The sequence below is a fragment of the Marmota monax genome, unplaced genomic scaffold (genome assembly GCF_021218885.2).
Source record: "Marmota monax isolate L192 unplaced genomic scaffold, Marmota_monax_Labrador192_F-V1.1 WCK01_AAM20220418_F8-fsc00061, whole genome shotgun sequence".
Taxonomy (NCBI): Eukaryota; Metazoa; Chordata; class Mammalia; order Rodentia; family Sciuridae; genus Marmota; species Marmota monax.
In genome coordinates, this window is record NW_026695230.1 from 15,277,313 (window position 1) to 15,292,992 (window position 15,680).

General features: G+C 42.9%; 1 protein-coding gene across 6 annotated transcripts in view; it reads left to right on the top strand.

Annotated features, from left to right (window-relative positions):
- The window catches only part of Irag1 (inositol 1,4,5-triphosphate receptor associated 1), a 119,240-nt gene that overhangs the window by 88,206 nt on the left and 15,354 nt on the right, over positions 1-15,680 (top strand). For all 6 annotated transcript variants that reach the window (XM_046438036.2, XM_046438037.2, XM_046438042.2 and 3 more), the window contains 6 exons: positions 2,368-2,508; positions 3,289-3,420; positions 5,816-5,957; positions 11,603-11,652; positions 12,202-12,309; positions 14,162-14,226. In XM_046438036.2, the coding sequence (XP_046293992.1) occupies positions 2,368-2,508; positions 3,289-3,420; positions 5,816-5,957; positions 11,603-11,652; positions 12,202-12,309; positions 14,162-14,226 (638 nt within the window). The remainder of the gene's footprint in view (positions 1-2,367; positions 2,509-3,288; positions 3,421-5,815; positions 5,958-11,602; positions 11,653-12,201; positions 12,310-14,161; positions 14,227-15,680) is intronic.

Below are 15,680 nucleotides of genomic sequence, written 5' to 3' on the forward strand. Positions count from 1 at the left end.
TATTCCTCCCATGTTCTCTCTCCCTACTCCTCTATGAGTCAGCCTCCTTATATCAGAGAAAACATTCAGGCATTTGTTTTTTGGGATTGGCTAACTTCATTTAGCATTATCTTCTCCAACGCCATCCATTTACCTGCAAATGCCATGATTTTATTCTCTTTTATTGCTGAGTAAAATCCATTGTGTATAAATGCCACATTTTTTTTTATCCATTCATCCACTGAAGGGCATCTAGGTTGGCTCCACAATTTAGTCATTGTGAATTGTGCTGCTATAAACATTGATGTGGCTGTGTCCCTGTAGTATGCTGTTTTTAAGTCCTTTGGGTGTAGTCCAAGGAGAGTTCCCAGTTTTCCAAGGAATCTCCATACTGCTTTCCATATTGGCTGCACCAATTTGCAGTCCCACCAGCAGTATATGAGTGTACCTTTTCCCCCCCACAACCTCGCCAACACTTGTTGATTGTCTTTATAATAGCTGCCATTCTGACTGGAGTGAGATGATATCTTAGAGTAGTTTTCATTTCTCTTATTTCTAGAGATGAGGAGCTTTTTTTCAAGATAAGATTTCAAGTTTCAAACTTTAGTTTCTAGGGAAAAGGTGCTAGCCTTCTGAGGGCTTTAGCTGCAATAAAGCCAGCTCAGCTGCCAGTAGCACAGCTGTCCCTGACTTGACCTTAGTCCTCTTAGGCCTTCTTATCCCAAGGTGGGTGGGGAGTGAGCTGAGAGGAATTTGCATTTCACTCTGGTGAAGGCATAGATGCACAAGGAGAACCTATCAAAGGTGAGACAATGCAAACCACTGGTGTGGACCAGATAAACAAAGGAAGACAGATAAAATGAAATGTCTGCCACAGATGGCAACAATAATCTTGTTCTAGACACAGCACTTATAGCTTGAGCATGCATAGCTGTCCTTTCAGCTGATCCTCCCAACAGCTCTGAAAAGCAAGTGGAGCAGGAATTAAAGAAGAAAAACGTACCAAATAACTTGCCAAAGGTCCCACATCCAGTACTTAGCAAAACCAAGATTTGGGCCCAAGTGTTCCATCGAATTCAGGACTTGATGCCATTAAGGTACAGAGAATTATGCATTGAGCATTAATCATAGTTTTGACTGAAGCTGAGTAGAACAGAGAATCCGCATCACAAGGCTGAGAGCTCTCAAAGCCCACTCACTGACATTTGTGAACATGAGCCATGGGCAGTTTGTTTAATGGCCAGATTCAGATATGTCTTGACAGTCAGCTCCCAGCATGGTGGAAGTAAAACAGACTTTGGAAGCAGTCCAAGAATTAAGTCCTGGCTCTGCCACTTCCTGTCACCTTGAACAAGTTAATGACCTCTCTGGTCCTCTCTTTACCCACAAAATGAGTATATTAGTTCCTACCCCAGAGGGTTGTTGAGGGATTAAACAAAGTAAGGTTTGTAAACTCATAGCAGCTCTGGCATAACGTAGATGTTCAAGAAGGAGTCATTTTCAATATTGCCAATGTCATCATATGGAGTAAGTTCAGTGCCTTCAATTCTGTCTGGAGACGTCTGCCCACTACAGGTCATGAGACATGGACTTCATAAGCTCAGGCACAGTTAGTGACCACTGGATGTAAATCTGCTACCGCTGGACTCAGGCCGGGCAGATGAAGGCTATAAAATTGAAGACTCTTCCTGCCTTCCTGTGTGGAGTCCTTCTGTCTAGTCTTCCCCAGTAATTTCCTATTTCTCCAGGGTTTCCATGTCTGATCAATACCACCTTTTAAAAATGTATTCATGAACGCCATGATGCATTTTTGGCATGGAATATTTATTCCAGGAAGCTTATTCTAACAGAACCATACCTGGCCTTATTTAATCCCCTGGCAGCTACCTAAAACTGCTATTGATGTAAGATTTGGAGCAGTCAGGCAAGATGCTTGTTGAAGTTTCGCTTTAAATCAACAAAACTTAAACCTCAAATAGGGTTTCTTTAAATACAGAGGTTTCATGCAAAATCTCCAAAATCCCCTGTGCAATAAATCCTAGCATAAATCCAAACTGCTTACACAATCAGCTTCACTGGCCTGAATTTAAACCCAAATACAGGATGTTACTTTCTTGAAATACAGGGAAAGCAGAGTGTTATTCTCTTATTATTTTTTGGTAAAAAGCATTTGGCCTTCTGGTCCTGGAAAGGGCCTGGCCTGGACTTCGGGTTGCTTTTCTTCATCATTTGTGTGGTTCACCATGAAGTGAGTTTCACTTACACATGGCTGCCTTGGTGCCTTTTTCTGGGGATTGTTGTAAAATGCTTGAGCAAGAAACACACCTGCAGCCTTGTTCCCTGCAATAACTCCTCCTAGCACCTCTTCCGCACTCTTGTTCCCAACAGAACGTGTTTGTACAACTGTCCTTGGCCTTTAGAAATGACAGCTACACCCTGGAATCTAGAATTAACCAGGCTGAAAGGGAACGCAACCTGACGGAGGAGAACACTGAGAAGGAACTGGAAAACTTTAAAGCTTCCATTACGGTAATTGTGGAGTCTGATTTAAGGAATTCTTGCAGGAGGGACTGTCTCCAAGGGTCATGCCAAGTGTCACACATCTCTTGGTCACCAAGTAGAGACTTATGAAATGAGAAATGGAGCCAAGATCCTGATAGGGCCTTCCTCAGAGAGCTGGGGGAGCTGAGGCATAGATTCTGAAGGCCAGATTACCTTAGGTCTGTGAATGAGGCCTTGGAGCCCATGGGAGCTTCTCAAGAGGGGCTGGGTGCCTGCACATGACTCCTTTCAGGCCAGCCAGGTATAGAGTATCTACGTAGGGCTTCTCCAATTTCCAGAAGATGCTGTGGCTCTAGCCCTGTCTTAGCAAAGATAAGCCCAGGGCTTGTCTCATGAGCCTGTCATATTATTAGGCTTGGTATTACTCCAGTCAGCTCAGGCTGCTATAATAAAGTGCCATAGACTGGGTAGCTTAAACAACAAGCATTTATTTCTCACAATCCTAGAGGCTAGAAGTCCAAGATGAAGGTGCAAGCATGGTCAGTGCTGGTCAAGGGCCCTCTTTGGGCTTGCAGACTGACATGGTAGAAAGAAACCAAGAGAACTCTCTGGGGCCCCTTTCATAAGGACATAATCACTCCTGAGGGCTCTACCTTGGGACCTAATCATCTCTTTAAAAAAAGCCCCACTTTCTGGTACTCCGACATTGGGGGTTCGGATCTCAGCATATGCTTCTGAGGAGGGCACAGACACTGGGTCCACAGCACTACATGAGGACACTGGGTGATGTTCCTTCTTGCGTCTCAGTCCTCAGCATCACTCTGGCACCACTGTGAGCATCGTGAGACCTACCAGAAGCTGCTGGAGGACATCGCTGTCCTGCACCGCCTGGCTGCCCGTCTCTCTAGCCGAGCCGAGGTGGTGGGGGCTGTCCGCCAGGTGAGTCCACCCAACCCCAGCCTTGCTGACTGGTTCTTTTCTACTTGTGGTAACTAGCACAATGACCAGCAGGGACAACTAGAGACAACACCCAGTGACGTGTTGCTCTGTGTCAGGAGGAGGTTATTGACCTATTGTTCAGAGTATTTTTATTGACCCACAAAACCCTCAGGATGCTTCCTGGAAAAAGCTTTCTGTGGACACATAACTTTGGCGATGACTGTTTACTGTTTTTCTTCTTGGAGATTTCTAAAGCATATTGGTATTGAGAAGTCCTGTAGGAAAAAAGAACGGGTACTGAAAAAAGGAGAAGATGAAGACAATGAAGAAAGAGGAGGAGAAATCCTTAAAAAAAATAAACAAAGTTTAACTTGTATTTCCCAAATGTATTTGACTAAAGAACCCCTCACTCAATTTTTCTCACAAAGTAACTATTTAACTCCCACGGAACTAGGATTGAGAAAAACATCCTTTAGGAAAAGCTGTTTTGTTTCATTTGATTCATCCACTAATCCTCCAAAGTATCTGTCCCTTTTCCCGGATGAAGATGTAGAAGATCTGAAAGGCATAGGTTGAGCATCCCTAATCTGAAAATCCAAATTCTGAACTATTCCAAAGTTTTTGCACCAATAATGATGCATCAAGTGGACAATTCTACACCTGAATTCATGTGTCAAATCACAGTCTTAATGTAGATGCTCTAAAAATATTGTATGAACTTACCCTCAGGCTACAAGTAAATGGAATACAAGAAACATTAATGCATATCATGTTTAGACTTGGCTTCCATTCCCCAAGGTATCTCATTATGTATATGCAAATATTCCAAAATCTGAAAAAAATCCCAAGTCCAAAATGCTTCTGGTCCCAAGTGCTTCAGATAAGAGATACTCAACCTGTGACAGCACCAGTGAGTGGCAAAGCAGGGGTGCAGGCCCAGGTAAGGCTCTCTCTTGGTCACTTTGGTCCACCCTGGTCCAGCATGGTGTTATAGGGCCGTACTGCTCAAGTTCTAGTCCTGGTTCCACCCCTCACTTGCTGTGAGACCTTGGGATAGGTACCAAGCTCTCTACGCTTCAGTTTCTTCAGCTGTGAATGAGGATGATCATGGGCCTGCCATAGGGTTGCTGTAATCCTTGTAAAGTACTTTGATGTTGTCATGACGGTTGCTATTTTCACGGACCCACATCCTGCTGCACTGGATGCATGAGAGGATGTTCCTGGGGTGTAGCCCTGAGCACTGCCTGTGAAATGAAAAGACAAGCCACAGGCCTGACCCACCCTTGTGTCCTTCTGGATAGAGCTCCTGACTCAGCAGTGTAGCCCAGGAAGTCACCCAGCTGGGAGCAGCCACACAGAGAGGATGCTAGGGAGTGGCCCGTCTCAGCGCCACTGAGCTATCGGGACCTCTTCCAGGGAAGTCAATGGGGAAGTCCCTCTGAGGCCAGATGGGGTCTGAGCTAGACCCTCTGAGGGACAAAGAGACACTGTCCTCCCAAACGTGCGCCACTCTCCCAAACGTGTTTTTTGTCCCCTATGTTGCTCACTCTATCTTTGCCCTTCTTTAAATGGCTCTCCCTCCCTGGCTTCCGTCCCAGTCCTTGCCTTCGTTTCTGCTTCCAATGGACTAGCTCGAGTGCTTGTCCTGTCTTTCTCTGTTGCTGTCACTGCCACCAATCTCACTCCCTTTCATCTGTCTCCACTCATATTGCCTCTTACCTTAAGAAATTGAGTGGTTCCACTTTTTATTCAGAATAATCCTAATTCCCCCATTTTTGCATTTAGGGTCCTTCGCAGCCTAGTTATAGTTCACCTGTTTTTCTTACTTCTTCTTCCCAGCTGCTAACTGACCCTTGCCTGAGTGGGACAATGGCACAGCCCTGGTTTATGCCTATTGTCCCAGCGAGATTTGTAATGGCACCCCCTTTTCACTCTCTAAAGGATTCCTGTCTGGAGGATAACTCCTCACCTACATTCAAGACTTATGAGGTCCTTCCTTGACTCACCTTGGGGTTCCCTGGCCTGCATGCTCTTTGTGTCTCCCCCCCTGTGTCTACATGCTCAGATACTGCCCACACCCTGCATCCATGACTTTGTTTCATCTCCACCCACCCACCCTCCCCTGACCCATTCTCTGCAAGCAGAAACAAATCCCTTCCTCCTCTCACTTCCTGCTGCACGAGGCTGTGCCTTTCTCCTTATCCCTGAGCACAGGTACCTGAGTCCATCTCTTGGTTTACATCTCGGGCAGCAGTCTCATAGGGAGCATTGTCACATCCGATGGGCCCCAGTATCCTTCCCAATCTCACAGAGCAGAGCCTGGCTCAGAGCAGACAAGTGCTGCTGATGCCTTTCCTCCAATTGCCCCCTGAACACATGCTCTCCTTCCCTGCAGGAAAAGCGCATGTCAAAAGCAACAGAAGTGATGATGCAGTATGTGGAGAATCTGAAGAGGACCTATGAGAAGGACCATGCAGAACTCATGGAATTTAAAAAACTTGCAAATCAGAATTCAAGCCGCAGTTGTGGCCCCTCTGGTAAGGGACTGAGCTTCTGCTCCCATCTTGCTCTCAGCTAGGACCAGAGGGATCAGGACAGCCCTAGGACCTATTTCCAATTGCAAGGCTCCCTTCCCCTGCCCAATGTCACCCACAGGGCATTTGCAGCAGCTGCTTCAGGGAACCTGGGGTCCTAGAACCAGGAAATGGGAATGACCTCTTGACTCCCAACACAATTTACCAGAGAGGCTGTCTACAGACAAAAAAAAAAAAAAAAAAAATACAGGCTGCAAGAGCTCTCTTTACCTTGTGAGAATGACCCCAAACCCCATAAATCTTTGTGCTTTGGGACCCCCTTTTAGGCACCATATGCTAAAGAACTTGGGCTTTATTTTGGAAAGCATTAGGGATAGGACCAAGGATTTTAATCAGGAAAATGACGCAATCATATGTGTAGTTTAAGAAGGTGCCCTCCAGTCGCAGTGCATCAATCACATTACTGGGGTAGAGCACAGCCAAGGAGCCCATGGAGAGGATATTGCAACGGCCCAGGTGAGGGGTAAAGTCTGGACAGTGGGGGTGGAGTGTGAGCCTGGCAGATGGAGGTATTGCTGAGATAAAGAGCAGACTCCTGGAAAGACAATGTTTTAAAGAAATCCTCTCAGATATATATTTTAAGTTCCATACAAATTGCTATAGGAGCACAGAGGACTGCCTGCTGATTCTGCTTAAGGAAGTCAAGGAAGGCTTCACAGAGGGATGGCATCTCCTCAGTATTTTAAAATAAAGCTAGGAGTTCTGCAGTTAAGAGGGGCAGATTCATTCCTGGTGGAGAAAACAGCACGGACAAAGATGTGGAGATTGTAGGTGAGAAGATAAAACAGTTTGATGTGGTTGCAATGGTGGTGTGTGATGGGGACAGGTTGAAGATGACACCTGGCAGAACAGGGCTGCCTGTCAGGCCATGATGATATCAATGCAGGCCTTTGTCCTCCAGCCAGAGAGGAGTCATTGGTGAGTCTGTCATGTGACATGATAAGATTTTATTTTTAGAAGATCACCCTGACTTCAGTGTGTACAGTACATTAAAGGAGTGTAAAGTTCAAGTGGGGAAGGATGAGTTAGGAGGTTCTTGTTCAGTGCAGGAGGGAGATGTCAGTGCCTTGTCAGTGCCTGCCAGGGCTTGGGCTCCGCTGATGAGGGTAGTTAGTGGAGAAAACGGACATTTTAGCATCAGGAATCCCAGTGGAATGCAAACATCCATGTCACCAGGAGGAGGAAGAGTGCAGAAAGTATAATAGATGGAGAAACCTTTATAAACAGGAGGTTTCACAAGTTTCCTGGGAAACATCAGTGACACTTCCCAGAGTCCAAAGGCAGTGCACGCACGCTCCAGGCTGTCTGCTTTGGATCTTTGCAGCAAGGCTCCTGACCCCTAGGGATCTGGGCTTCTAGCAAACCACTCTCAGCCAGTGCTGGAAGATGGGGAAGGGACCACCAAGGAAATCTTTTACCTGGGTTATCACATTATTGTTCTATAAGGTGCAAGGTCTCCCGAGGATTCATGGGATGAACTTCAGTCTTGTTCGTTAATTCTACACTTATTAAGCATCGTCTGTGTGCCCCATATGATATTGGAATATAGAGTTTAAGGCACTTAGTCCCAGACCCAAAGGAGCACCCAACCTGTGGGGAGGTCAGGACGCTGTGGCCAGTGCCTTAGCAGAAATAAGCAGATTTCCACATCTTCTCTTAGGGGATAGGAAAATGCTTACAGTAGGAAAGGATATGATAGCTGAGTCTTGACTGATGAATCAATGGTTTGGCAATATTTGGCCTCCCTTCCATTGTTTTTCTAAGCTGTGCCTTCTCTTGAGCTGGTGGCAAGGGGTCAGCACTCACCCAGCAGGTGTGTCCCTAAGAGATGTATGACCATTCCCAAAGACTGCTTTTTAAGCCTTTACATTACTTCTGACCATCTTTGTCAATGAGACTTTGAAGACTTCAGTGAAATAAAATATCCCTGATTTTTAAAAAAAGATGTACATTAAAAAATTCTGAATCTGCCACATGCTGATTATATGTATATTATATTAAGATAGATTTTTAGTGGTATAAATACTAGCTCAGGGAAAAGAAAGATTTATAAGGATCTTAAAGCAACTTATTTTCAAATAACTCATTTCCATTGAATGAATTACAGTGAGGCTCAATTCACTGTGTCACTGATGCCCTTCTTTTTCTTTATTTATAAAAATATGTCCGACTTTGATAGGCCCAAATTTAACCTCATTGTGTTAATTTATATTTCTTTGATTTTACAAATATTCACTAAGATTTATATCTCCACTTCTGTAAATTCTTGAATTATGATGTTTGCTCACTTGTAAGATTGGTATTTTATTAATTTGCATGAACCCTTAAGACATAAAGAATTTCATTTGGTTCTGCAAACTGGGCTGACTAGGAAACTTGAAAATCCTTTAACCACAAATACTTAGAAATTTCTAAAGGACAAAATCAAGCAAGCAATCTTAAAGAAGAGCTGAATCCACAGGAAAAAGAAATTGAAACACTCAGATACAAGAAAAGAAAACAGAACTGAAACCAAGCTGGCCCTGCAGCTTCCTAGGGGACAGAGTCAGCCTGAGTTATCTGGGGGTGGAATGTTTGCACTCCAGGGCCACGGCTGTGGCTGCTCACAACAGAATTGACACTGAGATTCACACAGAAGGCAGAGACCATCCAAAGATTGTACTTTTGTAGAATTTGGATGAGGGGAAAACTGTCATCAACCAACATAGAAATAAATAAGGAAGTCTGTCTGTTTCATCCTGCATTCTAGTAGGGAAAATAACACTTTCTCCTTCCTCATAGGAAAAGTACATACCCAGAGTGAGAGCAGTAATGATGCAATGTGCAGGGAGTTGAAAGAACAGCAGGATGGGGCCTCGAGGAACACTGTCAGCCACTCCAGAGAGGCACACCCTGCACCCAGGACACACAGGCTCCCTCTAAATAGCACCTCACTGAAGACGAGTTCACAACATAAAATGATAAACACTACATCACTGAGAATCATCAGATCCACTGAACAACAGGATTGTAGCCTAAGAACATCATATAGGAAAATGATTTTTTAAAAAGATACCTTTAAAATTATTAGAGACATAAAAGGATGAATGGAAGATATGAGAGTAAAAGGGTATAGTTATCCAAAAAGAAGAAAATAGAATTCCTCAAAATGAGAAACAGGGTCATCCCTAACATGCATAAGACCCTCGTTGAAACCTCATCTGGAAAAAAAGAAAGAAAGGAAAAAGAAACAAGCTAACTTTGATCAAGATAACAAATAAAAGTTCCTGCCTCCCAAATGACTTATCAGTGTCTGTACTTCCTGGACAAGAACAAGGCTTTCTTCCACTTTGAGGTATTACATTGTGCACAATGTTTATTAAAACATCCTCATCACAGTGTACCAGTGGCCAAAATGGAAATAAAATTCCCATTTTACAGAAAAGGTGACTGAGGTGCAGGTTGCTTGTTTGACAGGGAGACTTAGATTTCCTACTTCATGGAGAAAAGTAAAGGATTTCATTTTCAGGTTTATAGCACATCAGGGCTCTCTGATTTTAAAACTCTGAACTGATTCCTGCACAATAGCCTGTGGCCTGTAGAAAATTTCCCAAAAATAGGGTCTGGAAATAGAAGACTGAGTAGCTGAGGTGTGGTAGATGTGGTAGTTACAGTAGTTGAGGTGATTCCTCAGTATTCTACGTATCTTCCTTCTGGGCACCCCTCCCCATCCCCTGGAAGTTAGGCTAGGCATGAGGCTGGCTTTGGTACGTGAGATGTGTCACATCTGAGCTGAGGTCCTTAGGAACTAGAGTGTAGTTTGCCCTGACTTTCTTCCTCTTGACCTGACTATGGTCACTGCCCCAGAATACTGAAAGGTCCAGCTTGACTGGTGATAGAATAGATATAGTCACCCAAAAGGCAATTCAGAGGGATACAGTGAGTAAAGAAATAAAAGAAATATTATGAGATATGGGATGTAGAGTCCAGAGTGAGAAAGTCTGCAATCCATTTATTAGATGATCCCTAAGAGGTAATTAGAGCCAGAACATACTCAAAGAAAGAATAGCTGAGGATTTTCCACAACTAAAGAAAGACCTAAATCATTGAATTCAGTAAGCATAGTGAATTCCATGCAGAAGACATAGCACACAAAAGAGAAGCTTCAGAAGAACAAAGACAAAGTGAAGATCTTAAAAGTCACCAGAGAAAGAAGAGAGTTGACAAAGCAATGGCAAGTCTCAAAAGCAATAATGATACCAGAAGGCCATGGAGTAATCTTTTCAATGAGCTGAGAGAAAATTAATGACAACATAGAAATAAAAAAGAGATATAAGAAAATCACTAAAGATAGAGGGCTAGGTCAAGACATCTGGAGACAACTAATGAGAAAGTTTACCTCTCGCAAGTCCTTGCTCAAAAAACAACTAACTTTGGGAAGAATGAAATTGAGTTAAAAAAGTAAAATGAGCAGGATGTAAGAAAGAACAGTGACCAAGCCAATTGTAAGCATGTGGGCAGATCTAAACAAGCATTCACTGTAGAAAATGATAATGAAAAATTTTGGACTATAAAACAAGGTAAAAGAAAAAATAGTGAAAAAATATAATTAAAATTGAGAGATTGTTACTGTTTTAAAGTCTCAGGAAAAGAATAGAGATCTTCATTAATTTTAAATTTAAAGTCAAATTTAAATTTCAAAAGTTAAAGGAATACACTAAAGATTAAAACTACAATGAATAATTTTCAAACCAACATTAGAAGTAGGTAAAAAATTAGAAAAAAACTTAATGAATAAAGCAGGGTAAATAGAAAATATAAAATAATATAATGGAAATAAAAATATATGAATAATCATAAGAAATATAAGCAGCATAAACCTGTTGCCTAACAGAGAACCTCAGATTAAGGGAAAAAATATGTAGTTATGCACTTTTTAAGAGACATACCTAAAGTATATAGATATGAAGGCTAGACAGATATACAGGCTAAATGATATTGGTCAAACTGAATTAACCTTGCAAATACCTGTCTTTGTCAGATGTTTCCTGGTGGCACTGTTATGCAGGTGTGATGCTAAACACTTCATATAAATTATGTCATTTCATGGATATACTAAGGAGAAGAAAATCCTAGGGTGGTGGCTTCCTTTGTTCTGAATCATTGGGCATGTGATATACTGAAACTACTTCTTTAGCAAGTTTTCATTCTTACCAATACCACACCTTCCTTGCTCCGAGTTTCTCTGATTATAACTCCCTTAAGTGAGCATGAAAGACCCAATAAGCTTTGGTGTTGCTATGAATAGATCTCACACATTATCCAAAGCGACACCCAGAGATTGTGTAGTGTTCAACGAAGACCAAATGTTCCAGATTGTGACTTCTTATTAATGTCCAGTAGATCTAGGATAAAGATTTCATCCAAAAGAGTTCCCATTCTGCAGATGATCATCTCAGAGAGTGAAGGGCCAAACTCTGTCCCAAACATCCAGACCATTGGGCTATTCCTTTGAAGGCCAGTTCTGACTGTGGCTTAGTTTCTGCCTGTTTCCTGCTGAGGCCCACTTTGAAACTTATATGAGTTTTCTCTGTTTCCTCCCGTTATAGAAGATGGGGTCCCTCGCACGGCGCGGTCCATGTCCCTCACGATGGGAAAGGTACGCATGTTCAAGGAATACTGGGGCTCCCAGAGAACGTAGGACAGAAATTTCTATGGTCACTCAAGAAATCATTCACTCATGGATCATAGAATCCAGAGACCCTCTGAAAGTTTCCATTGAGCTTCCATATTTGCTAGCTTAACCACTGGAATCTCACCTGTCTTGTACATATGTAGTTTTCCTGACTATACATCCTTTAAAGAAGATGAAATGGTGCATAAACTTTGGTGCTGCTATGGGCAACTTTAATATACTATCTAGGATGTTATTCAGAGACCAGGGGATCATTTCCATTCTTTTTCTCCAGGATTTCATAATCTAAAGTAAGAACATGGTGAGAGATCCCTCACCACCAATAGAAAAAATTTGAGTCAAATTTGGCTACTCACTTCACACCAATTTTTCAACACCATCAGTATCCCAATACCAAAATATTCAGTTAATATCATTATAGCATTAGGAACTAGTAGGCTTTTTCCAGGCCATTCAGAACTATGACTGTTATTATCTCCAAGAAAGTGGGCCTGGTCACTTCTCTTCCTACAGAACATGCCCCGCCGGAGGGTCAGTGTTGCTGTGGTTCCCAAGTTTAATGCCCTGAACCTGCCTGGCCAATCTCCCAGCTCATCACCCATCCCCTCTTTACCGGTCCTGGTGAGTATGATGAGGCCTGCCTCCCATTCCTGGTCTACCTTTCCATCACACTCATGGCTATGGAGGGGATCCAGATTGGGGCAGGATTGATAAGAAAAGGAAATCACCAGAACAGAATTCGGGTGGTAATCTCAAAACATTTAATGGAAACTAGGTCACGTGTATACCACTGCTCTGAGAAGAGGTCTCAGTGTCCTTGAGCAAGGCATAAGCAGCTCAGAAAATGTTCCTTACATTCATACTGAATCCCAATTTTCCAAGGTGGGTATTTTTTTTCCCCACTCTGCAATGAGTCTAAAGAGCTGAAGGTGAATGGGAATGGGAGAGCTGAGCCTTAAACCCAGGCTCTCTGATCCCAGAGTCTGCGTTCTTATACCTAGGGTTATTCTGCCTTGATTCTTGGCAGCATTGTATGTTACAACCTAAGGTGGGAAACAACCTAAGGTCCATGCATGAGAAATTGGTAAACAAATTATGAACATTGCTTTAAAGAGTTTCTGTAGAATAGAATTTTTGTCCATAATGCATTCTAAATAATTAGCAATTATATATATATATATATATATATATATATATATATATATATATATATATATTAGTTTGTATATAGTTTAATTCTGTTTTGTAGTTTTTAAAAAATATTTCTAGATGTGGACATAAAAAAATTCTGGAAGAATATATGTAAAATTTAGTAATGATAATCTCTGGACAATGGTAAAACATGAAATTTTTATTTTCCTTTTGATGCCTTTTAAAATTCCTATAGTATGAATTTATGAGTGATAATCAGAAAAAAATCCATTTCAATTGCTTTAAATATAGTTTCTATATTTATATGAAAATATTTTCCACATTCCAGGCCTCTGTGTATCTGATTAATTCTATCTAAAATGCTTGTAATTCCTTCTCCAATGGTTTCTCTATTCCCGGTTGTAACTAGCATTTTTATATAAACAATTTGTGTAAGCAATTGGTAGTTCAAGTTCTATTGCCACAGCAGTACATAGCAATATATTTTCAGTTTCTTTCACCTCTTCCCAACTCAAGCATTATCATCTATGAAATGATCCTCAATTTCCAAATCACTAACACAAAGCAACCTAAAAAAAAGGTGTTTTAAAGGTTGGTAAGGATTGGTTAGTACATTTAACAGACCTATTTCTTCCCATACTCTACCTAAAGGAGCAAATGTGGTTTCCAAATACATATTTCTTTAGACTAGTGGTTACCAACCAGGGCTGTACATTAAAATCATAAGGGGACTTTGAAACCATTGAATGCCCAGGCCCCTTCCCCAAGACCATGGGGTGGATCCATACTTTTAAATCTCTCTCCAGGCCATTTGTCTTCCAGGTGGTCCTAATGTGCAGCCCATACCCTCTGGGACAAAGCAAGGTGGGACTCCTTGGGAATGGTTCATACAAAGGTGTTCTTGCTGGTGGGTGCCTGCAGTAATGGCAGGCATCTCCTGAGAGTCAAGCTTGGAGCTGTAAATTTAGGGGCAGTGGTGGGCTTGTGTGAGCCCATCCCGGGGAACAAGGGACCAGCATTGCCTACTGGCATTCAGTCACAGTCAGGAAATGGGACAAAGGAAAACCGAGGGCTGCCCTCTAGGATGGAGCCTTAAAATGTAAAGTCTTAAGGAAACAAAGAGAAGAAAAAGAGCAAGTTTCAGATGTCTCAGGGAAGGCCCCAAGGGAAAGGGTAAACACCTGCACTCCCATGCAGGTTGGCAAGTTGGGGAGGGAGTGAGGAAGGGAGAGAAACAGCCCCTCCCCAGTGTCAGCAGAGGCTCAGCAGCCCTGACTTCTGTGGCTCATCCTCAATCCTCTGTCTCCTGTTTCCCATCCAGTCGGAATCACCCAATGGGAAGGGCCACCCACCTGTCGTCCCAGCACTGCCTGCACTTTTGGAAAAGTAAGTTTGTTGATTTTCCTCTTAATGTTGGGGATCCCTAAGGAAAGTTTCCCCAGCTTACCTTCTTTCCTCCCGTTCTCAACCCCAAAATTCAGTGAAAAGAAAATTAAGTTCTAGGGGTAATCAATGGGACTCTGAGATCCACAAAGATTTCCAATCCACTTTGTAAAATTCTTGGGCCAGGAAGATGCTATGGCTGAGGCCAAGTGCACCCAATCTAAGAGCCCAGGAGAAACGGAAGTCTCTGCTGCTGGTTAGGATTCTTGGGCTATAGATACAAGAAAGCCACAAGTCAGCAGGGCTTAAAATATAAGTCCAGAGGTAGGGATCTACAGTTTCCTTGCTTCTGGCTACTTCATCATCAGGCTTATGATTATGGTTATGCTAAGTCCAGGCATCCCATCCAGACAGGACACTATCTGGGGAAATGCAGGCACCATTTCTTCCCTATTTCATTCTTAAGAATGAACCTAAAAATTTTCTTAGTCTTCCCTCTTATCTCATTGGCAAATTGGGAACATGGTCCCTTTCTAAACCAATTATGGGCTTTGGGACTGAGCTCGCCATTGTGGGCTTAAACTATTCCTTGGAGTTGGGGAGACAGTCAACTTCCTCTGAAGCACAAGGACTCAGTGAAGAGGAGTAAATTCCTGAACAGAATCGTGTTGCTCTTAGGAGGAAGGAAGAGAAGGGCTGCATTGGTAGCCTGGGGATCTGTTTTGTCTGACTTCTCTAGGCGCCTATGCAATTCGCAGGTCTTTTCATCCTCAGCCAGAGCGAGACAGGCTGTTTCTATGTACTCAGGGGAGTTTATAACTTACTTTTCTAATTCTTCCATTTGCTTGGTGGAAAACATCTGGATCACAGCTGGCACCTCTCAGAACTTTCCCTTGCGTCTTTCTCTTATTCTTTCTCGTTCCTTGCCCTGAGACAGCTTTAGTCCTTCATTTTCCATTGCTGTTAGAAAAGTTTTGCTTGACTTGGCAAGGAATGTGTACGTTGGGCCCCTTTTCAGGTACAGACAAGTCCCCAAGCTCTCCACCCTCAGACTTGGCCTGTGCAGTCACCACCTTCTCATGCACTGACACCCCGCTGGGTTAGTCTCCCAGATTGCCCAGCATTCCCGCCTTTGCCATGTCATCCCCATGAGCTTTCAGGTCCTTCTTGGTATGCAGGGCATCCTCCCCTTCCTCTTTCTTCTCCATCTCTGTAGAGAAGTTGTAAAGAAATGACAAATTAACTACCATGTGAAATAACCAAGGATACAGAATCTTACCAAGTCCCTGGAGTCATAGTGCCTAGCCCATGGTCTCTGAATCTCTCCGATATGGTTCCTTGAGGCTCTGAATAAGGAGTTACATAAACCTCTGTCAACCCTCCCTTCACCAGTTCCACTTAATTCCCAAGTCTAGACCTATGGAGCCAGTCAGGGCAGATGGGAGTCCCCATGTTCC